Genomic DNA, 22,576 nt, shown 5'->3' on the forward strand with positions numbered 1-22,576 from the left:
CTGCAGCCAGGTGGGGTTGGTCTCTTCTGCCAGGCAAGCAGCAACAGAAGAAGGGGACAGAGTCTCAAGTTGTGCCAGGGGAGGTCTAGGCTGGATGTTAGGAGGAAGTTGTTGTCAGAGAGAGTGATTGGCATTGGAATGGGCTGCCCAGGGAGGTGGTGGAGTCGCTGTGCCTGGAGGTGTTCAACAGCAGACTGGATGAGGCACTTAGTGCCATGGTCTGGTTGATTGGCCAGGGCTGGGTGCTAGGTTGGACTGGATGAGCTTGGAGGTCTCTTCCAACCTGGCTGATTCTATGATTCTATGATATAAGTTAAAGGTAATACAGAAACACAACAGCCCTCCCAGAAACCAGAGTCCCCAGGAGGGGCTCCCAACCACCCTTCCACCTCCCTTTCACCCCTCTACCTTATCCCAGCCTTTGCCTTATGTCCAAGGTGAGTTTGGAGAATCAGCCAGGGGTGTTAGGAAGCAGAAGGATTAGTCGCACAGCAAGTTAGGGAGAGAAGTGCAGGCACCAGCTGCAACAGAGAGCCACTGCTCTTGTCTTTGTTTATGTTCTTGTTTTTATCCATCTCAGCAAGCCTATGAGTGCAGCAGCCATCACCACTGTTTCCTTTTCACAGCCTAGCATCTAATATTTCTCACTAAAATATTCCAGCTAGGCTCAAACTAGCACAAGAGGTAGCAGGAGAAATTATGCCATGCATCACAGAATCGTTTTGGTTGGAAGTCATTTTTAAGTTCACCAAGTCCAACCATCAACTCAGCACTGCCAGGTCACCTCAGCACATAGCTTTTAAGTTCTGTCAGGCATGGGGAATCTTCCACCCATCTAGGCAACCTGGGCCAATGTCTCACCACTCTCAGTGCCAAAACATTCCTCCCTCTAGTCTAAACCTCCCTCATTTATTTTACAACCATCACCCCTTATCCTGTCACAACAAGCCCTGTGGAAAACATGGGCAGGGTATTTTAAAGGCCAGGCTTGATAGAGCTCTGAGCAACACAGAATCATAGAATCGACCAGGCTGAAAGAGACCTCCAAGCTCAGCCAGTCCAACCTAGCGCCCAGCCCTGGCCAGTCAACCAGACCATGGCACTGAGTGCCTCAGCCAGGCTTGGCTTCAACACCTCCAGGCACAGCTGAAACAAGTGGTCTTAATTTATTTGTGTGGGGCTTAAGTCTACAAAAAGCTGTTTCTTCCTCAAAGCTACAACATTTCTGTGATTTGGAGGGCTGGAGAGAAACCCTGAGGAGAAGGACTTGGGGGTGCTGCTGGAGGAGAAGCTCAACAGGAGCCAGCAGTGTGCACTTGCAGCCCAGAAAGCCAAGCAGAGCCTGGGCTGCAGCAGGAGAAGTGTGGCCAGCAGGGTCAGGGAGGTGATTCTCCCCCTCTGCTGTGCTCTGCTGAGACCCCACCTGCAGTACTGCATCCAGTTCTGGAGCTCCTGTTTACAAGAGAGATGTGGAGATGCTGGAGTGTGTCCAGAGCAGGGCCAGGAGGATGCTCAGAGGCTGCAGCAGCTCTGCTGTGAGCACAGACTGAAAGAGTTGGGGCTGTGCAGTGTGGAGCAGAGGAGGCTCCCAGGTGACCTTCTTGTGGCCTTCCAGGATCTGAAGGGGGCTACAAAAAGCTGGGCAGGGACTTTTGAGGCTGTGAGGGAGTGCCAGGACTGGGGGGAATGGAGCAAAGCTGGAGGTGGGGAGAGTCAGAGTGGATGGAGGAGGAAGTTGTTGAGCATGAGAGTGGTGAGAGGCTGGAATGGGTTGCCCAGGGAGGTGGTTGAGGCCCCATGGCTGGAGGTGTTTAAGGCCAGGCTGGCTGAAGCTGTGGCCAGGCTGATCTAGGGTAGGGTGTCCCTGCCCATGGCAGAGGGGTTGGAACTGGCTGCTCCTTGTGGTCCCTTCCCACCCTGACTGATTCTATGATTCTATGATTTCATCACAGGGTGATTAATTGTTCTGTCACAGCAGGATTGGCTTAAAAAAGCCCAACCCAAACCAAACCAAAAATCCAACAACCCAGAGTCCTCTAATGAAGAGGACAAAAATGTGCACAGATTTCTTTGTCTGTGTGTACAAATTGACATGAATTTGTAGGTAGAAGCACGACATGAATTGTAAGGGTAACTACTGACCTGAACTTTCCAAACATTCACCCATGCTGTGTGGCTGGGAGCAAGAAATTAAGCTGAATTGACTCTTTTCTCTTACGCATGAAGAAACATCTCATGTTTCAGGCATTTATCCCTCTCCAGGGCAAGGACAGCCTTTTCCTTTTGTGTGCCCACACGAAGCAGCCAGCAGAGTGAGTTGTGAGAGGAGAGTGATTTTGAGGAGAGTATGACTTGTGGGACACTGCTGGAGGCAGTGCATTTGCTGATACCAAATTGTTATGATTCAGGTGCTGTTCAGAAAAGAGAAAAGAGGGAGAGGGAAAGGGAAAGGGAAAGGGAAAGGGAAAGAGGAAGGGAGGGAAGGGGAGGGGAGGGGAGGAAAGGGAAGGAAAGGGAAGGAAAGGAAAAGAAAGGAAAGGAAAGGGGAAAGAGGAAAGGGGAAAGGGGAAAGGGGAAAGGGGAAAGGGGAAAGGGGAAAGGGGAAAGGGGAAAGGGAAAGAGAAAAGAAAGGGAAGGGAAGGAAAAGGAAAAGAGAAGAAAGAAGAGAAGAAATTAAAAGGGGAAAAGAAAAGGAAAAGAAAAAGAAAAAGGAAAAGAAAAGAAAATGAAGAGGAAAAGAAAAGGAAGAGAAATTAAAAGAAATAGGAAAAGAAAAGGGAAAAAGGAAAAGGAAAAGAAAAGGGAAAAAGGAAAAGGAAAAGGAAAGGGAAAGGGAAAGGGAAAGGGAAAGGGAAAGGGAAGGAAAGGAAAAGAAAGGAAAGGAGAGGAGAAAGGAAAGGAAAGGAAAGGAAAGGAAAGGAAAGGAAAGGAAAGGAAAGGAAAGGAAAGGAAAGGAAAGGAAAGGAAAGGAAAGGAAAGGAAAGGAAAGGAAAGGAAAGGAAAGGAAAGGAAAGGAAAGGAAAGGAAAGGAAAGGAAAGGAAAGGAAAGGAAAGGAAAGGAAAGGAAAGGAAAGGAAAGGAAAGGAAAGGAAAGGAAAGGAAAGGAAAGGAAAGGAAAGGAAAGGAAAGGAAAGGAAAGGAAAGGAAGAAAAGAAAAGAGAAGAAAAGAAAAGAAAAGAAAAGAAAAGAGAAGAAAAGAAAAGAAAAGAGGAGAGAAGAAAAGAAAAAAGAAAAGAGGAGAGAAGAAAAGAAAAAAGAAAAGAAAAGAAAAGAAAAGAAAAGAAAAGAAAAGAAAAGAAAAGAAAAGAAAAGAAAAGAAAAGAAAAGAAAAGAAAAGAAAAGAAAAGAAAAGAAAAGAAAAGAAAAGAAAAGAAAAGGAGAAGGAAAGGTTGGAAAGAGCTGAAGCCACTTCAGGTTTCACTGAAGCCACCAAGGCCAAAGACATGAACCTTCTATGAATACACCAACTGCAATAACACATAACTGGGTGGCACCTTTGCATTTCACACTGCATGTAGGACAAAGCTGGTGCTTTTCAGTCTCTGTCTTCCAGGTCTTCTGTTGTTTCTGTGGTGGAAAAAGATCTCTGTTTGACCCTGATCTTGTGCTAACTTGTCCATGCCAGCCCTGGACTACAGGGGAAGGCTGACCCTGCAGAAGGGACACAGCCTGTGTTTGCTGTACCTGCATGCACAGAGGAGACCTGGCACAAAGGAGTTACCAGAGGTGCATGTTTCTTCTGAAGCTTCATCATAGCCTCCTAAAACCAGGATTGTGATGCAGGTTGAACATCTAGTGGGTGGAAAAAGCCAGCTGCCAGCACAGCTCAGTAGCATTAGTCCCCTTCCTCCAAATAGGAGTGGTCCTGTGAGTGACAGTGGCATTATGTGCATGTGGGATCAGCTGGCTCCTGCAAAACCCTAATCACTTCGTCCAGGCTACAAAGAGCTGCTCCTTCTATTTGGTTAATGAATCCAAGCATAAAAGCAACATGTGGCAAACTAACCATGAAAGAAAAGCCTCATTAATGTATCATTCTAGAATGACAATTATAAAGGTGTCACAAAGGGCAATCAGGAGGAATATGTTTTCATTAACTGATCAGGAAGATGCTAACAAACTACAGAAGCTTCTCGAGTTTTAGTACAGATGATCATCGATTGAACTTTGCTGTTTCCCTCAGATGTTCCTTTTGGTGTTAGGTTTTTAGGGAGCCATCCAATCAGGAGACAGAGACAACATAACATGAAGTGTATGACAAATCACAACCTATAAAGAAAGAACACAGCAAACATGAACTCTATGTATGTACTACTTGGGCTGCAAACAGTTCTCAGTGAGACTGTGGAGAAGCAAGAAGCTGCTGTTCACTTGGCTCAATCTTTCCTCCTGTTTGCAAGCACACAGTCCCCAGTGCTGCCTGCTTAAATTGGATCTGTTCACACTGGAGCAACTACCTACCCACAGTACAAACCACATGCACTGCGGTGGGGCGCTTAGACTTAATTAGAGATTTCATCTTGAAAAGGGTTTAAGCATGCCCAAAGCCTGTTTACTTCTGAGACAGCTCTGATTACTATGTCTCTTTTAAGATCATAACCCAGTCATTTTAATTGCTGTAACATGGTTTGTTTATTTATTTCATTGTTAAGTTGTCCTCAGTCCATTCATGGGAATGTTTCTGAGCCAATGAAAGAGGGGGAATATATTCAGGAGGAAGTTGTTGCCAGAGAGAGTGATTGGCATTGGAATGGGCTGCCCAGAGAGGTGGTGGAGTTGCTATCTCTGAAGGTGCTCAAGAAAAGCCTGGATGAGGCACTTAATGCCATGGTCTGGCTAGGGGTGGGTGCTAGGTTGGCCTGGATGATCCTGGAGGTCTCTTCCAACCTCGTTGATTCTATGACTCTGTGATCTTCCAGCCACTGTCCAGATGGGACAGCTATGCCTCCCTCCTGTAGCATGGGATGGGTGCTGTGTGCAAGGCTGCTTCATGCTGCCATCCCAAGGGTGTCTCCAAAACACTTGATATAAAAGCACAAAGTAACCTTATTAAACAGCACTGGTCCAAATATGGTCCTCTGAAGGACATCACTTGCCACCAATCTCCATCTGGACATTAATCTATTGACTACAACCCTCTGGATGCAACCACACAACCAATTTGACATGTCTGAGGGCCAGGATGCTACCTGGAGGGACTTAGACAAGCTTGAGAAGTGCACCCATGTGACCATCATGAGATTTAAGAAAGCCAAATGCAAGGTCCTGCACCTGGGTCAGGGCAATCCTCAGTATCAGACCAGGCTGGGAGACACTGGGATTGAGAGCAGCCCTGTGGAGAAGGACTTGAGAGTGCTGATGGCTGAGAAGTTGAACATAAGCAGCCCTGTGAGGAGAGTTTGAGGGAGCTGGGGGTGTGCAGCCTGCAGCAGAGGAGGCTCAGGGCAGACCTCATTGCTGGCTACAACTGCCTGAAGGGAGGCTGTAGCCAGGTGGGGTTGGTCTCTTCTGCCAGGCAACCAGCAACAGAAGAAGGGGACACAGTCTCAAGTTGTGGCAGGGGAGGTCTAGGCTGGATGTTAGGAGGAAGTTGTTGGCAGAGAGAGTGATTGGGGGGGCTGGAAGCTCTCCGCGGTGAGGCCAGGCTGAGGGATTTGGGGTCCTTCAGCTTGGAGAAGGCTCCAGGGAAGCCTTCTGGTGGCCTTTCAGCGCATAGAGAGGCCAGCAAGAGAGCTGAAGACAGACATTTTGTCAGGGCCTCTTGTGACAGGACAAGGGGTGGCTTCAAAGGGAAAACGAGGAAGTTCAGGCTAGACAGAAAGAAGATGTTTTTGGCACCAAGAGCGGTGACACTGACACCGAGGTGGCAGAAGCCCCATCCCTGGAAGCGCTCCCGCTCAGGTTGTTGGGGGCTCCGGCTGCAGATGTCCCTGCTGGCCGCGGGAGCGTTGTACTGGATGACCTTCACAAGCCCCTTCCAACCCCAAGCGGTCCGTGGCTGCGCGATGAGGCTGCAGCACTGTGGCGGACGTGCTGTGACGGCAACTGGCCGTGGGCTTCTTTAAACCCAAACCTGATCTGGTTTTGCAACTCCTGCCGAGGGCAGGCTCGCACCGGTGCGCGCAGGCTGCGCTAATTGGACCTCCCCAGGTGTTCTCGGGCTCCCAGCTGGGGCAGCCCCCAGGGACTGCGTCCGCGTCTTTGCTTTCGCCCGGCGGCCTGCTGAGGAGGGGGGAGGGTTGCGCTGCGCTGCCCACAAAGGCTGTTTTCGGGGGCGCTGGGCTGGGCTGGCGGCCGCCGTGCTCCTCCTTCTGCCTCTTCCTCGTTGTCCCCGCGGCGCCGGGCGCGCTGCAGCGGCTGCCCCGCACCGCCTCTGCGGCTCCCCGCGCCCATCATGGCTGCGCCAGCCGGGCCCCGAGCCCCCCGGCCCCCGGCCCTCGTCTTTCTCCTGTTCCTGCTGCTGCTGCTGGGCAGCTGCGGGACCAGCCTGCCCCCGGAGCCCCCGCCGCCGCCGCCTCCGCCGAGCGCCGAGCCTCAGCCGCTGCCCGAGTCGGCGCTGCAGAAGCCCACCGTGCTGCTGGCCATCATCGCCCGCAACGCCGCGCACACGCTGCCCCACGTCCTCGGCTGCATCGAGAGGCTGGACTACCCCAAGAGCAGGATCGCCCTCTGGTAAGGGGAGGCGGCGGCGCCCCGGCGCCGGGGCTGTGGCCTGGCCCTGGGGGGACGAGCAGAGCTGCGGCTGCCCGTCCCCGGCCGCGCATGGCTGGGGGTCCTGCTGCCGCTGTGAGAGGGAGCTCCGGAGGAGCCGGCAGCATGGCGTGCCCGGGGAGCTGGAAGGGCTCCTTTCCTCCGGTCGCCCTTTCCCGCTCTGAGGCGGGAGCGCGGCTGCCAGCCTGCCCCGGCAGCACAGGTAACCGGGTTCTGGGCACCTCAGCCCGGCCTGGCTCGGGGGGAAAGCGGCAGCGGACCGAGGGAGCCGCTCCTACGGGAGAGCCGGCGTTCGGCTTCAGCCCGCCGGGGAAGAGTCGCCAGCCCGGGCCGGCCGAAGGGCCAGGGGTCCCCCCGCGGGCCTCTCCGCGGCAGGCGGAGCAGCCAGAGGGCTCCGCGGTAGCGGCAGGAGGGGAGGTTTTCCAGCGAAGCTGGCCTGAAGCCTGAGAATATTCATCGCCTGAGCATTTGTCCAAACCCACGGAGACGGGGAGCTAGCGGAGAGCCGGGGTGGGAGCGTGGGTTTGGCTGCGCGGCCGATAAATGCCAGCCTTTGTGGGGAGGCGGTCGGGGGCTTGCCAGGGCTGGGGAGCAGGCGTGCAGGGTAGGTACTGGTGGGCATTGAAAAGGAGCATTGTTGCAGGGCTGCAGTCCCGGGGCCGACTCAAAGATGTATTCAGGAATCGCAGCATGGGGGCAGCTGTGGCAATGAAATGTGTGTCGGGATGGAGGCTTCAGCCCAGTTTAGGGACTGCCCAATCCGCCTGTGCTCCTAAGGGTGGAAAGAAGGAGCAAATAAGAATCTTTCAACCTGGCTGCAGGTTGTTTGGAAGGACCCAGACCAGATTTAAGTGCGGTAAGCATATCGAGTAAGAAATGGTGCTCTAGGGCCTGATCCAAAGTGCTCTGAAGTGATAGGACTTCTGTTCACTTCAAGTCAGTAAAGTTTTGCTTTGTATCGTGGGGTGTGGGGAGAACCTCTCCCTCATGAGTGGCTGGCATCATTAAGCAGGCAGCATCAGATGCTTCTGCGGGTGCTGCTGGAGGAGAAGCTCAACAGGAGCCAGCAGTGTGCACTTGCAGCCCAGAAAGCCAAGCAGAGCCTGGGCTGCAGCAGCAGAAGTGTGGCCAGCAGGGACAGGGAGGTGATTCTCCTCCTCTACTCTGCTCTGCTGAGACCCCACCTGCAGTACTGCATCCAGTTCTGGAGCTCCTATTTACAAGAGGGCTGTGGAGATGCTGGAGAGTGTCCAGAGCAGGGCCAGGAGGATTCTCAGAGGCTGCAGCAGCTCTGCTGTGAGCACAGACTGAAAGAGTTGGGGCTGTGCAGTGTGGAGCAGAGGAGGCTCCCAGGTGACCTTCTTGTGGCCTTCCAGGATCTGAAGTGGGCTACAAAAAAGCTGGGGAGGGACTTTTTCAGCTGTCAGAGAGTGCCAGGACTGGGGGGAATGGAGCAAAGCTGGAGGTGGGGAGAGTCAGAGTGGCCGTGAGGAGGAAGTTGTTGAGCATGAGAGTGGTGAGAGGCTGGAATGGGTTGCCCAGAGAGGTGGTTTGGGCCCCATGGCTGGAGGTGTTTAAGGCCAGGCTGGATGAGGCTGTGGCCAGGCTGCTCTAGGGTAGGGTGTCCCTGGGCATGGCAGGAGGGGTTGGAACTGACTGATCCTTGTGGTCCCTTCCAACCCTGACTGATTCTATGATTCTATAACGCGACTGCTGTTTGTGTTCAGTTGTTCCACAGGTCTTTGCAGGAAATCAGTGGCTGTTATAATCAGTCCATGGCTCTTATTTTCTTTCCTGCATATTTTTTTTCCTTCTGAACTTATGATGCACAAAGCAGATTGTGATATCAGCCCAAATGTGGCATGCCACGTGAGTGTGGCTGAGGAATTACAAAGTGGCATAGGACAGTAGGTGAATGTAGGTCTCACCTGTTTGTGGCTCCACGACTCTACTTTTATTTGTGTTGATAGGAGTTTTGCAGGTTTGGATTTCACTTTAGCAGACATCTATGTGTGAGTAAGTACCATCAGACCCTACATGTGGGCTGTTGTTCAGCTAAGCTTGGTGTTTATAAAACCTGGTGGGAATTTGATCACCTGAGCAGGATGTATCTTGAAGTGCCTCTTGCTGTAGAGGTGCAGAATAAATTTGGGTTGTTTGTGAGCATTGTTTGACTCTCTCTAGAGAGCTTTTTAGCCAGTTGCTTGCATTATCCTGTCTTCACTTCATGTCTCTGCAGTGTTGTGTGGGGACTGTTTATGAAATAAGAGTGTAAGAAGATAAACTATCATAGTATCAGTCAGGGTTGGAAGGGACCACAAGTATCATCCAGTTCCAACCTCCCTGCCATGGGCAGGGACACCCTACCCTAGATCAGGCTGGCCAGAGCCCCATCCAGGGTTGTGCACGGACACAAGGCATGGTTAAATGGAAAATCAACTGTTGAAATTGTCAAGCATTACAAAATGAGAATGACTAAAATGTCTTGGCCACTGAGAAGGAAGTTCTATAGATGTTTTGAGTTGCCCCAGAGGGAGTGAGCAGTACTTCCAGCATGACAGCAGTGCTTCAGAGGGTATTACTTCTGCTCACTTTGTCTCCCCAGTAAGATGAGCTTTTTCAGGTTTGGATGTGTTTGGGACACAAATACCCACCAAGAGGAAGCTCTTGCATGGTATCTATCAGGTCTTGAGAACAAGTGGAACGATACAGTCCACTTCTAGAAGTATCTTGCATTTCAGACTTCATGCCTGCTAGAATCCTTTCAATTCCAGGATTTACCTCTGTCCCTGTGCTGGTGCATTTCTACCATAGCTTGGTGTGAGGGGCAGTGAAGTGGTGGTTGTCAAAGGAATTGCATTCCTTCACTGCCACTTATGTTCTACTTCAAAGTTTTCTTAAGTCAGCATTTTAGAATGCCCAAATGTAGGTCTTGGGAGTGAAAACTTAAACCATATCTCATCTCCTAAAGTCCCATGTGCTCTGCCTATGGCTTGAGGGCTGAAATTCAACGGTGAGGTCCTCAGATACACTTCTAGGGTGGAAGATTTGTCAGTGACAGCAAAGATGGGTTAAGAAACAGTGAGTTAGTTTGAAGCACACAAGTTTTGTTTCATAGCCTTCATCAGTTAATCTCAGTCTCCATTAGCCTGGTACTACTCAAAAGATGTACAGTGGACTGTCACGTATTCTCTTCTCCCCTTTGGTCTTAATTGTGACTTCTCCATTGCTGTGTTTGTGAGCAAGCTCAGGACTTGCTGGCTACTAATGAATTGAACAGGCAGCTTGGTCTGAAGCCAGCTGGCATGTGCTAACCCATGTCCTTTCAGTTAAACACTTCCTCTCTTTCTTCCGTCCTCCTCTGAGAATCAGAAGCTGTGTCCAAAGGACCTCCTGGGGGTGATCCATGGCCTGTATTAACCCTTGTCGTGGAGAGTACTGGGGCTGCACAGGCCACATTGGGCCAGGGTTGCACTTAGTGGTGGGAAGTTCTGTGGAACAGCACTCAGGTCTTTGCCCTCGCCCTGCTTGGGATGGACTTGGCCAAAGGCATTTGGTCTCTCAGCCTTTGATGCTGGTGACAAAGGTGGCAACGGCAAAGACTCCCCCAGCTTAGCACAACCCAGCTTCCATGTCTGCTCTTCAAGCTGGTGCTTGAGTAGCACTGGAAGAGAAATGCTGGAGGTGTCAGTTGTCCCTTCTTGTGAAGGAGGAATGGGTCACAGCTCTCTGGTGCTTGAGGGAAGCCTAGCCAGCATTTGGCTCAGAAGTGTGTAAGATGCTGAGGGGCCTGAAGCATCGCTGTGATGAGGAGAGGCTGAGAGACCTTGGGATGTTTAGCCTGGAGAAGAGCAGCCTGAAAGGGGATCTCATTAATTCTGATTAGTATGTAAAGCAGAGGGAGTGGAAGGTTGGCAACAGATTCTTTTCAGTGGTGCCCAGCCATAGGACAAGGAGCAGCAGGCACAAACTGGAACCCAGCTGGGTCCACCTGAACAGGAGGAAAAACAACTTTGGCGTGAGGGTGCTGGAGCCCTGGAGCAGGCTGCTGAGAGGGATTGAGAACTCTTATTCTCTGGAGAGATTCCAAACTGGCCTGGACATCTTGGGCAGCCTGCTGTGAGTGACTCAGCTTCAGCAGGTGGCGTTGAGTAGATGATCTCCAGAGGTCCCTTCCAACCCCCCCCACCATGCTGATTACTGAATACTGTGAGAAACACAACAGTGCCCAGCGACAGTTGCCCCTTAGGGAACATGGCTGTTGGACCTAGGTCAATCTATTTTCTAGCTAGGGAGTGTTCTTCTTTGGCCACAACAACCCCAAGCAGCACTACAGGCTGGGGACAGAGTGGCTGAGAGCAGCCAGGCAGAGGGGGACCTGGGGGTGCTGGTAGAGAGGAGCTGAAGTTGAGGCAGCAGTGTGCCCAGGTGGGCAGCAGAGCCAATGGCATCCTGGGCTGGCTCAGGAGCAGTGTGGGCAGCAGGACAAGGGAGGTTCTTCTGCCCCTGTACTCAGCACTGCTCAGGCCACCCCTTGAGTGCTGTGTCCAGTTCTGGGCTCCTCAATTCAAGAGGGATGTTGAGGTGCTGGAAGGTGTCCAGAGAAGGGCAAGGAAGCTGGGGAGGGGCCTGGAGCAGAGCCCTGTGAGGAGAGGCTGAGGGAGCTGGGGGTGTGCAGCCTGCAGAAGAGGAGGCTCAGGGCAGAGCTCATTGCTGTCTGCAGCCACCTGCAGGGAGGCTGTAGCCAGGTGGGGTTGATCTCTTCTGCCAGGCAAGCAGCAACAGAACAAGGGGACACAGTCTCAAGCTGTGCTGGGGGAGGTCTAGGTTGGATGTTAGGAGGAAGTTGTTGGCAGAGAGAGTGATTGGCATTGGAATGGGCTGCCCAGGGAGGTGGTGGAGTTGCTGTCCCTGGAGGTGTTGAAGCCAAGCCTGGCTGAGGCACTTAGTGCCATGGTCTGGTTGACTGGATAGGGCTGGGTGCTAGGTTGTGCTGGATGATCTTGGAAGTCTCTTCCAACCTGGTTGACTCTATGATTCTAGCACTCTCGTTGTGTGGCTGCACCTGGCTGTTTACTGGGGTGGGCTGAACTGTTCTCAGGGCAGTGTCAGTGAGCTCTGCTCTGAGCCCAGCCTAACTGAACCGAGAAGCTTGGGCACATTAGGAGGACTTAACTGTATTGTTTTTGTTGGTGTTGGAGAATTGCTAAGGGAGGGGAAAATATTCTTTCTTGTCTTGGACAAAAACATGGTCAGGCTGCCTCAATCCTCTTTGGGGTGGTTTGGGGTTGTTGGTTGGTTGTGGGTGTTACTTGGTTTGTGTTTGTGTTTTTTTTGCTGCTTTGATTTGTCATTTTTAAGTGGTAGCAATGCTGACTCTGTTTATTTGAGATCTATTAAATTATGGGTAAGGAACCTGTCTGCCAGACAGGTTAATCTTTGCTGTAACAGGCAAACTGAAAGCATGTGTATTCAGCAGTTTATCATGCTGGCTTACACTCTCCTTAGCCTTGGGTTAAGTGAGGGTGTAGCAGAGAAAGTTGTCTGTGATTTCATCTTTAAATACTGTAGTTGTGGGCTGTCTGCTCTCTCATCTTTCGCTAACCTGGGGATTAAGTGCCTGCATGAATGAGTTGGTGCTTAGAAGCAGTAACTAGATTCTTTTGTGCTTGAGGATCTCTGCCTGCTTTGCAGCTTAGACTGTGCTTGTATTTCAGAAATTATAATGTGAAGTGTAGGTGAAGTTGGTGGAAAGCTGGAACAGATCCCAGATGAGAGATCAGTGGATATACTGTAACAGAAGCTCCAATGAGTGTTTCATAGAGTCAGCCAGGTTGGAAGAGAGCTCCAAGATCATCCAGGCCAGCCTAGCACCCAGCCCCATCCAATCAACCAGACCATGGCACTAAGTGCCTCAGCCAGGCTTTGCTTCAACACCTCCAGGGATGGTGACTCCACCACCTCCCTGGGCAGCCCATTCCAATGCCAATCACTCTCTCTGACAACAACTTCCTCCTAACATCCAGCCCAGACCTCCCCTGGTACAACTTGAGACTCTGTCCCCTTGTTCTGTGGCTGCTTACCTGGCAGCAGAGCCCAACCCCACCTGGCTACAGCCTCCCTTCAGGGAGCTGCAGACAGCAATGAGCTCTGCCCTGAGCCTTCTCTTCTGCAGGCTGCACATCCCCAGCTCCCTCAGCCTCTCCTCACGGCCCCTCACCAGCTTTGTCACCCTTCTCTGGACACCTTCCAGTATCTCAACATCTCTCTTGAATTGAGGAGCCCAGAACTGGACACAGCTCTTAAGTAATTGTAGCTGAAAACAGAAGCTGAAGAGATCACTATAATAATTAACTTTATATATTATCAGTCTGGGACTTGCTGATGTTACTCTTAAAAATTTTCTTAATCAACTTACTTTTCTAATGTGAAAAAATTCTACATGGAGAACAATTTCCAGTAAGATTCAGAGTTCATTTGGAACTCTGATGGCTGTTATTACTCCCTGCAAAGAGTTTGCTTTCAAACACTCTGTGCTTTCTGTCCTCATTTCCATTTGTGCAGCAAGGTCACTTTAATCTTCCTGGTCAGTATTAACCACGTAGGAATGCTGTAGTTCCAGTCTGCTGCCTCTTGCTTCTGCTTACTGGGGTTTTTGATCTGCTTGAAGTTTGCTTACCTGTGTGGTGATTACAACTTAGGGCTTAGAAATTGATTCTTCACTTGCTTTGTTGTTCAAACTTGTGGAATAGAAATTGATTCTTCACTTGGTTTGTTGTTTAAACTTCTGGAATAGATTCTTCACTTGGTTTGTTGTTTAAACTTCTGGAATTTGGTTTCCAATTCACATTTGTGGATGTTTGATTCTGTTGTTAAAGCTGTATGATAAAACATAGACTGAGTGAGATGGCATTTGCATGCTCTTGGAGTTAGCCATTGAAGTGATGGCTCTGTTGTGCAAGATCTTGCACAAAGTCTTCCTTCCATGGGACTTGTGTTTAGATGACTACATCAGAGAAGGAATGGGAATAAAATACTTCCATTTTCCCTGCTGGGAAAATCCAGGAAGAATGATTGAGTAACCTACCCAAGATTCTCAAAATTATTAAGTCTGGACACGTGATGAAATCCTTGATTGATTTTTACCTTTCTTTCTTGCTGAGGTGAATTGTACACTAAAGCTTCCTTACAGAGGACCAGGAAAGACTAAAGAAATGATTCCATCCCAACAGCCACAATAACTTTTTTTTCTCTTTGGGTCCATCTCTCTCATCTAGATCTTGGCAAACTAAAGTGAATGACATCATAAAATGTTCAGTAGAAATATTTGAAAGGAAGCCGAAAATTGCTGTTGTGCTTCACTGAGGTCTGTGTGGCAAGGCTCAAACTGCTCTTCAGCTAAAAACCTTCCTGCTCTGAAGAAAATGACACCAAGCTAGGAGCAGGTGTGGAGCTGTTGGAGAGTAGGAGAGCCCTGCAGAGGGACCTTGGCAGGCTGGATGGGTGGGCAGAGGCCAGTGGGATGAGACTGAACAAGGCCAAGGGCAGGGTTCTGCACTTTGGCCACAACAACCCCAAGCAGCACTACAGGCTGGGGCCAGAGTGGCTGAGAGCAGCCAGGCAGAGAGGGAGCTGGGGGTGCTGGTAAACAGTAGCTGAAGATGAGGCAGCAGTGTGCTCAGGAGAGCCAATGGCATCCTGGGCTGAATCAGGAACAGTGTGGCCAGCAGGACAAGGGAGGTTCTTCTGCCACTGTACTCAGCACTGCTCAGGCCATACCTTGAGTGCTGTGTCCAGTTCTGGGCTCCTTCATTCAAGAGAGATGTTGAGGTGCTGGAAGGTGTCCAGAGAAGGGCAGTGAAGCTGGTGAGGGTCCTGGAGCACAGCCCTGTGAGGAGAGGCTGAGGGAGCTGGGTGTGTGCAGCCTGCAGAAGAGGAGGCTCAGGGCAGAGCTCATTGCTGTCTGCAGCTACCTGCAGGGAGGCTGTAGCCAGGTGGGGGTTGGTCTCTTCTGCCAGGCAAGCAGCAACAGAAGAAGGGGACAGAGTCTCAAGTTGTGTTGGGGGAGGTCTAGGCTGGATGTTAGGAGGAAGTTGTTGGCAGAGAGAGTGATTGGCATTGGAATGGGCTGCCCAGGGAAGTGGTGAAGTCACTGTCCCTGGAGGTGTTGAAGCCAAGCCTGGCTGAGGCACTTAGTGCCATGGTCTGGTTGCTTGGCCAGGGCTGGGTGCTAGGTTGGCCTGGATGAACTTGGAGTTCTCTTCCAAACTGGTTGATTCTATGAAGCATCAGCAGTGTGATGGGAATATGCTGGGTACCATAGAATCATAGGATGTTAGGGGTTGGAAGGGCCCTCTACAGATGATCTAGGCAGGGCAAGAGAGGATGAAACAAGAAGTTCCTCTGGTTTTATAGGGGGCTAGATAGGAAGTGGGAGTGGGCTAACCATTAACCTGGAGTAAGGTTTAGACCCACCCCTGGGGACAAGTCAGGAGGACCTGGGCTCAGTGTCGAGACCCTCCCACAGGAGGGTTAACCCTTTACACTCCCTTGCCCAAGCAGGATCACCAAGGACAGGCAGAGTCTTTTGGTTTTGTTCTGGGCTGCCAAATTGCCAGATCTGATGCCTTTTGGATGTCATTAAAGAGCATCTTGAGCTGTGCTTTATATTAGGTTCTGCTAGATATGAATGGGAATAGTTGAGCCTGTTCAGCTTGGAGAAGAGAAGGCTCTGGGGAGGCCTTCTAGTGGCATTCCAGTTCCAAGCAGGATCAGCTGTAAAGTGGTCTGGGGAGGCCTTCTAGTGGCATTCCAGTACCAACCAGGGTTGGCTGTAAAGTGGTCTGAGGATACCTTCTAGTGGCATTCAGGTACCAACCATGGTTGACTGTAAAGTGCTGACATTAATCTGTCCCTTAAAAGTAAAAGCAATTGCACTTGCATGTGTCTGGTATACAAACTGATTCATCTGCTTAGCTCCTGGTGAATCTGGGAGCAGGCATCAGTGAGGTCTGACCCAGGGAAACCTTCCCAGTTCCCACTGTTATCCTCCTCTTATGGGAGCAAAAGCCTTTTGTGCAGTGCTCTTCCAGCTGGAGTGTCTTAGGGCTTGGATATCCTAGAATGGTTCCAGTTAGAAAGTGCCTCTGAAGGTGGTCACCAGAACAGTTAAGGTTGGAAGAGCACCTCTGAAGATGTTCTAGTCCCAACCCCTGCTCAAGGCAGGCTCAGGTGCAGACTGCCCAGTGCCATTTTAGGCCAAATTTTTACTACCTCCAGGAATGGAGACTCCACTCTCTCTGCACAAAGTGTTCCAGCAAATGGGAATAGTTGAGACTATTCAGCCTGGAGAAGAGAAGGCTCTGGGGAGACCCTCTAGTGGCATTCCAATACCTGAAAAGGGTCTACAAGAAAGATGGGGAGGGAAGGACTTTTTTAAGGGCTTGTGATAGGACCAGAGGGAGTGGATTGAAGCTTGAGGAGCACAGATTTAGACTGGAGATAAGAGAGACATTTGTTATGGTGAAGGTGGTGAATCAGTGGCACAGGTTGGCCAGGCAGCTTGTTGATGCCCTCTCCCTGGAGGTATTCAAGGCCAAACTGGATGACACCTTAAGCAACCTGGTCTAGTGGAAGATGTCTCTGCCCATGGTAGAGGCATTGGAACTAGGTGATCCATAAGGTGTCCTACCCAAATCAGGTGAGAAGGTTGTAACTAGGTGATCTTAAAGGTCCCCTCCAACCCAAACCATCCTAGGATTCTGTAAATCAGTGCTGGGATCTTACACCAAATGAGTCAAGAGCCCTCCAGAGGTGAGGGGCTTGCAGTGTAAGAATGATGCAGGGATTCTGTCAGACCAGTGAGTATAATAGAAGGTTCATGTTTGAGTTGTGGTCTGGATCCTGCTGGCTGTGTATCTTAGAAAACAAAGCCATTCTTTTGGCAACTCCATTGTGAGACAGCTCTGCCCTGTCAGCTTCTTCCCTCTGACTTGGGTGTTGTCTGTCCAGTGCCCCGGTGTTGTGTTTAGAGGCTAGATGCCAATAAAGGAATGTTTTCTCAAGGAAACAGCTGGGCAGGGTTTGATATCAAAGGTGGTGGTTTATTTTTAGCCTTTGGCTGGTATCAGAAGTCAGGGAGAAGTCGTTTTCAAGACTTGTTGATACATACAAAGTGTAGGGGTGAGAAGACCTCAGTGTCATTTAGTTCGTCCCTGCCTAGGGCAGGATCCCATTTCAGCCCTGCTTTGACTGTCGCCCAGGGATGGGATTCCTCATCCAGTCAAGGCTGTGTATTGTCATGTCTGCTGAAGCCTGTTCAAATGTGGGAGAAGTAGGAGCCAGCTGTGGGAGTGTCAGTTAGAGGAACAGCTGCAACCAGGCTTGGCTGTAAAGTGCTGACATTAATCTGTCCCTTAAAAGTAAAGGCAATTGCACTTGAATGTGTTTGGTATGCAAACTGATTCATCTGCTTAGCTCCTGGTGAATCTGGGAGCAGGGATCAGTGAGGGCTGACCCAGGGAAACCTTCCCAATTCCCACTGCTATCCTCCTCTTATGGGAACAAAAGCCTTTTCTCTTGTGCAGTGCTCTTCCAGCTGGAGTGTCTTAGGGCTTGTGCCTGGATATCCTAGAATGGTTCCAGTTGGAAAGTGCCTCTGAAGGTGGTCACCAGAACAGTTAAGGTTGGAAGAGCACCTCTGAAGATGTTCTAGTCCCAACCCCTGCTCAAGGCAGGCTCAGGTGCAGGCTGCCCAGTGCCATTTTAGTCCCTCCAGGGATGAAGACTCCACTCTCTCTGGACAGCCTGTTCCAGGGAGATAATCAGTGGCAAGGAGTCAGAAATAAATTCAGCTGAGGATGAGTCTAGAAGAGTGGCAAATCTTTGGGATGAAGACACAACTGTCATAAAGATTGTTGTCCCAGTAGCTTTTTTCCTTTCCCTTATTCTTTTTCACAGTATCACAGTATCACCAGGGTTGGAAGAGACCTCACAGATCATCAAGTCCAACCCTTTACCACAGAGCTCAAGGCCAGACCATGGCACCAAGTGCCACGTCCAACCTTGCCTTGAAGTGCCCCAGGGACGGCGACTCCACCACCTCCCCAGGCAGCCCATTCCAGTGCCCAATGACTCTCTCAGTGAAGAACTTTCTCCTCACCTCCAGCCTAAATCTCCCCTGGTGCAGCCTGAGGCTGTGTCCTCTCGTTCTGGTGCTGGCCACCTGAGAGAAGAGAGCAACCTCCTCCTGGCTACAACCTCCCCTCAGGTAGTTGTAGACAGCAATAAGGTCACCCCTGAGCCTCCTCTTCTCCAGGCTAACCAATCCCAGCTCCCTCAGCCTCTCCTCATAGGGCTTGTGCTAAGCTAAGCACATCATCTTGCCAGAGAGATGCTTCATCACTGCCAGTCAGGCTTCTGAAGAAGAGAACCCAGCTGGGGTGCAGTTGGCTCTTGAGAGGTGTGGCGTGAACCTGCCTCAGGAGCTTTTGCTTGGGGGGACCAGAGAGAAGCTAGCAGAGCAGCTAGCCCTGTTGGCATGTGGGCTGAGCCGTAGATGGAAGGGCAATTTTGATCTGTTACATAAAGCATCACAGCACCTGCAAGTATTTATCCAAGTCCCCTGTGAGTGAAGGTCAGGATTCACTAAAGATAGATCCGCGACACATGGTGTGCAGAACACTGGGAGCTGCCTGTCACCAGCCCTCCCTGCTCTTCTTTGGTCTTGGGGGACTCCAGGAAAGAACATATGGGCTGGATGACTGAGATGGTGCAGAGTCCTGTCTGTCAGAACTTGGAATTTCCTTCCTGTGGGCTGATGTCTCAGGCTGACTATTATTTCAGTATATTTATGTGCATCTCATTTCCTTTATTTCAATGAAGCACAGTGTGCATTGATGATTCTTATCACCAGGGATGCATTACAGCTAAATGGGGCCCACATGCATCAAAAATTCAGGGTGAAGAAAGATAGGAATGCAAAAAATCCACCTCTGTAAGGCTATGTACTACCAATATGCCCAGGTCCTTCATGCAGGGACGTGGCACTGCTGCTAGGCTTAGCAGTAGAGAAGACAGGAGTTGTGTTCTTTGATTGGAACAGCCTCCTTTGCTTTATACACTGCCTGATCCTAATCTTTAAATGGAGTTTGGTTATGTGTGTGCACATGCATAGAATCTTACAATTGATCTAGGGTAGGGTGTCCCTGCCCATGGCAGGGGGGATTGGAACTAGATGATCCTTGTGGTTCCTTCCAACCCTGACTGATTCTGTGATTCTAGGAATTGTTTTGGTTGGATAAGATCTTTAAGTCCATCAAGTCCAACTGTTAAACCCAGAACTGCTGGGTCACCACAACACCGTGTCCCTCACATCACATCTGCATGGCTTTTAAATCTCTCCAGGGGTGGAGACTCCAGAACTGCCATGGGCAGCCTGTTCCAGGGCTTGACAAGGCTTTTGGAGAAGGAATTGTTCCTAACTATAGAATTATTGAGGTTGGCAAAGCCCTTTAAGATCATTGAGTCCAACCATCCAACCTGACCTTCCACTGGTGCAACTTGACCATGCATATCTATATGTGGTGTCCTTGGACTGGATGTTCTGTAGAATGGGTCCAGTTCTCTTCATGGAAAGTTATCAGGGGATCTGATGTGGTGATTTGAAACTTCTGCCAGCTGATTGTGGAACTAATATGTTCTTTTGTTCTGGTTTTGCTGGGGCAGAATCACACAGTCAGCAGGCCCTTAGTGGTTTGGAGTCAGCCAGGGCAACTGACTTGAGCTGGCTGCAAATACATCTCAGATGATAAATATCATTTCAGTCTTGCTGAGAATGGGGAGCCTCCTGCTTGGGCTTCTGCTCTTCTGGTGCTCCCCACGGATCAGTGCTGGGCCCAGTCCTGTTCATTATCATTAGTGATGATCTGGATGAGGAGATTGAGTCCAGCATCAGGAAGTTTGCAGATGACACCAAGCTAGGAGCAGGTGTGAAGCTGTTGGAGGATAGGAGAGCCCTGCAGAGGGACCTGGCCAGGCTGGATGGGTGGGCAGAGGCCAATGGGATAAGATGTAACACGGCCAAGTGCAGGGTTTTGCACTTTGGCCACAACAACCCCAAGCAGCACTACAGGCTGGGGCCAGAGTGGCTGAGAGCAGCCAGGCAGAGAGGGAGCTGGGGGTGCTGGTAGAGAGGAGCTGAAGCTGAGGCAGCAGTGCCCAGGTGGGCAGCAGAGCCAATGGCATTCTGGGCTGGCTCAGGAGCAGTGTGGCCAGTAGGACAAGGGAGGTTCTTCTGCCCCTGTACCAGCACTGCTCAGCCCACCCCTTGAGTGCTGGGTCCAGTTCTGGGCTCCTGAATCGAAGAGAGATGTTGAGGTGCTGGAAGGTGTCCAGAGAAGGGCAAGGAAGCTGGTGAGGGGCCTGGAGCAGAGCCCTGTGAGGAGAGGCTGAGGGAGCTGGGGGTGTGCAGCCTGCAGAAGAGGAGGCTCAGGGCAGACCTCATTGCTGTCTACAACTGCCTGAAGGTTGGCTGTAGCCAGGTGGGGTTGGTCTCTTCTGCCAGGCAAGCAGCAACAGAAGAAGGGGACAGAGTCTGAAGTTGTGGCAGGGGAGGTCTAGAATGAATGTTAGGAGGAAGTTCCTGGCAGAGAGAGTGATTGGCATTGGAATGGGCTGCCCAGGGAGTTGGTGGAGTCTCTGTCCCTGGAGGTGTTGAAGCCAAGCCTGGCTGAGGCACTTAGTGCCATGGTCTGGTTGGTTGGCCAGGGCTGGGTGCTAGGTTGGCCTGGCTGAGCTTGGAGTTCTCTTCCATCCTGCTCGTTTCCATGGTAGGGCATGGTAAGGTAGAGGATGTACAGGGACATCGTGGGGCCCATGGGAACTCTTCCATGTTAGTTTTAGATAATCAGCTCCCAGAGGGATTTTTGTGTGTCTGCTTATGTGGGTTTTTTTCCCTGTAAGGAGACAAATAAGAGTTTTATTTATGCTTCCCCCCTGCAGACAGGTCGTAGGCTTCCCTTAATTCTGAAAGGATTATTTGCTTGCTTTTGCACTCTGATCTCACTGCAGAGGCGAGGTGAAGCGTGGCTGCAGTCTGCTTTGAGTTTTGCCCAGAGACAGAAGCTAGGCTGTGTTAACTGTGAAGTGTTTAGTTTCTATCCTGAAGCTGATAGCAGGTGGTTCTCTTTGCAGTTAGCAAGTCACACCCTTGGTTCTGCTACTTGCTCAACAGCTGCTCTGAAAGCAGCTGCTGCCTTGTCCCTTTTAGGGGTGGAATAGGAATTTAAGGCTGTAGTTTTGAGTTGTTTCCTCAGCACAAGAATGCTTGAAAATACTGGAGGAAAAGGCTGCTGATCCTGCTAAAGCAGGGTCACCTGCAGCAAGATGTCCAGGGTCAGAGTGTTCAGGTGACTTTGGTATTCCTTGCAGAGAAGGAGCTTCCACTGCCTCTCTGGGCAGCCTGCTCCATGGTTACAGCACCCTCACAGCAAAGAAGTTTTTCCTCCTGTTCAGATGGAACTTCTGTGTTGCAGTTGGTGCCTGCTGCCCCTTGTGCTGTCACTGAGAAGATCTGACCCCATCCCCTTGCCCCTTTTAGCTCTTGCTGAGCATTGGGCAGATCCCCTCTCAGGCTGCTCTTGTCCAGGCTAAGCAGTGCCAGGTCACTCAAGCTTTTCACAGGGGCTGCAGTCTCCTCAGCATTTTCACTGCCTTTGGACCTTCTCCAGTAGTTCCCTGTCTCTCTAGAACTGGCCTGACTGGGGCAGAGTAGAGGAGAAGGTTCTCCTGCTCTGCTGGCCACACTCTTCTTAATGCACCTCAGGACATCATTGCTGTCCTTGGCCATGAGGGCACATTGGTGGCTCATGGCAAGCTTCTTGTCCACCAGCACTGCCAGGTCTTTCTCTGGGGGGCTGCTTTCTAGCAGGTCAAACTCTCACCTGTACTGGTTTAGGGAGTTATTTCTCCCCAGGTGCAGGACTCTACACTTGCCCTTGTTGAATTTGTGACACAGAGGTTAAATGTTAAACTCTGGCAAATGCAAATGCTTTGAATTTTCTCCCTCCCCTCTCTTCAGTTTTTATTCTGTTTGTTGATTCAAATCCATGAATTATTCACCAGCAAACTTCAGCCAAGTCAACTTCAGCAAGTTTCCCTAGTCAGACTACCAAGGATGCTGTGTCATTAGACAGCCAAAAGCTATCTTATGACAAGACTTAAGAAGAGGTTAATTAGAAAGTGCAAGCTTTGGCCAACCAGGAGAAGCTATGAGAAACTTTCTGTTCCTATATTCTAGGAGGCAGAAAGGAACATGAACTGTAAAGCTTTGCAGCAAGACTCCTTCAGTCACAGGCTCACAGGATGTTAGGGGTTGGAAGGGACCCAAGGAGATCATTGAGTCCAACTCCTCTGCCAGAGCAGGGCAATCCTATCTAACACAGATCACAGAGGAACACATCCAGACAGGCCTTGAAAGGCTCCAGAGAAAGAGACCTCACAACCCCTCTGGGGAGCCTGTGCCAGTGCTCTGGGACACTTTGTGTTGTGGTGGAACCTCCTGTGCTGCAACTTCCACCCATTGCTCCTTGTCCTGTCCCAGGGAGCAGTGAGCAGAGCCTGTCCCCCCCTCCTGCTCAGCCTTCAGATACTTGCAAACATTTATCAAATCCCCTCTCAGTCTTCTCTTTTCCAGACTAAACAGCCCCAGGTCCCTCAGCCTCTCCTCATCAGCCATGCCCTCCAGTCCCCTCATCATCCTCACAGCCCTCTGCTGGACTCTCTCCAGCAGATCCCTGTCCCTCATCAGCACTTAGCAGCTCATGTGAGGACGCAGGTGCATTGCATCATCTTTACATGAAGAAAA

The 22,576-nt window shown here is 50.6% G+C and overlaps 1 protein-coding gene across 1 annotated transcript in view; it reads left to right on the plus strand.

Moving 5' to 3' along the window:
• The first annotated feature begins 6,223 nt into the window (after positions 1-6,223).
• The window catches only part of COLGALT2 (collagen beta(1-O)galactosyltransferase 2), a 74,756-nt gene continuing 58,403 nt past the window's right edge, over positions 6,224-22,576 (plus strand). Inside the window, exon 1 of the mRNA XM_064148077.1 lies at positions 6,224-6,672. Within this exon, the coding sequence (XP_064004147.1) occupies positions 6,395-6,672 (278 nt within the window). The 5' untranslated portion in view covers positions 6,224-6,394. The remainder of the gene's footprint in view (positions 6,673-22,576) is intronic.

This window comes from Pogoniulus pusillus, chromosome 8 (assembly GCF_015220805.1).
Source record: "Pogoniulus pusillus isolate bPogPus1 chromosome 8, bPogPus1.pri, whole genome shotgun sequence".
Classification (NCBI taxonomy): Eukaryota; Metazoa; Chordata; class Aves; order Piciformes; family Lybiidae; genus Pogoniulus; species Pogoniulus pusillus.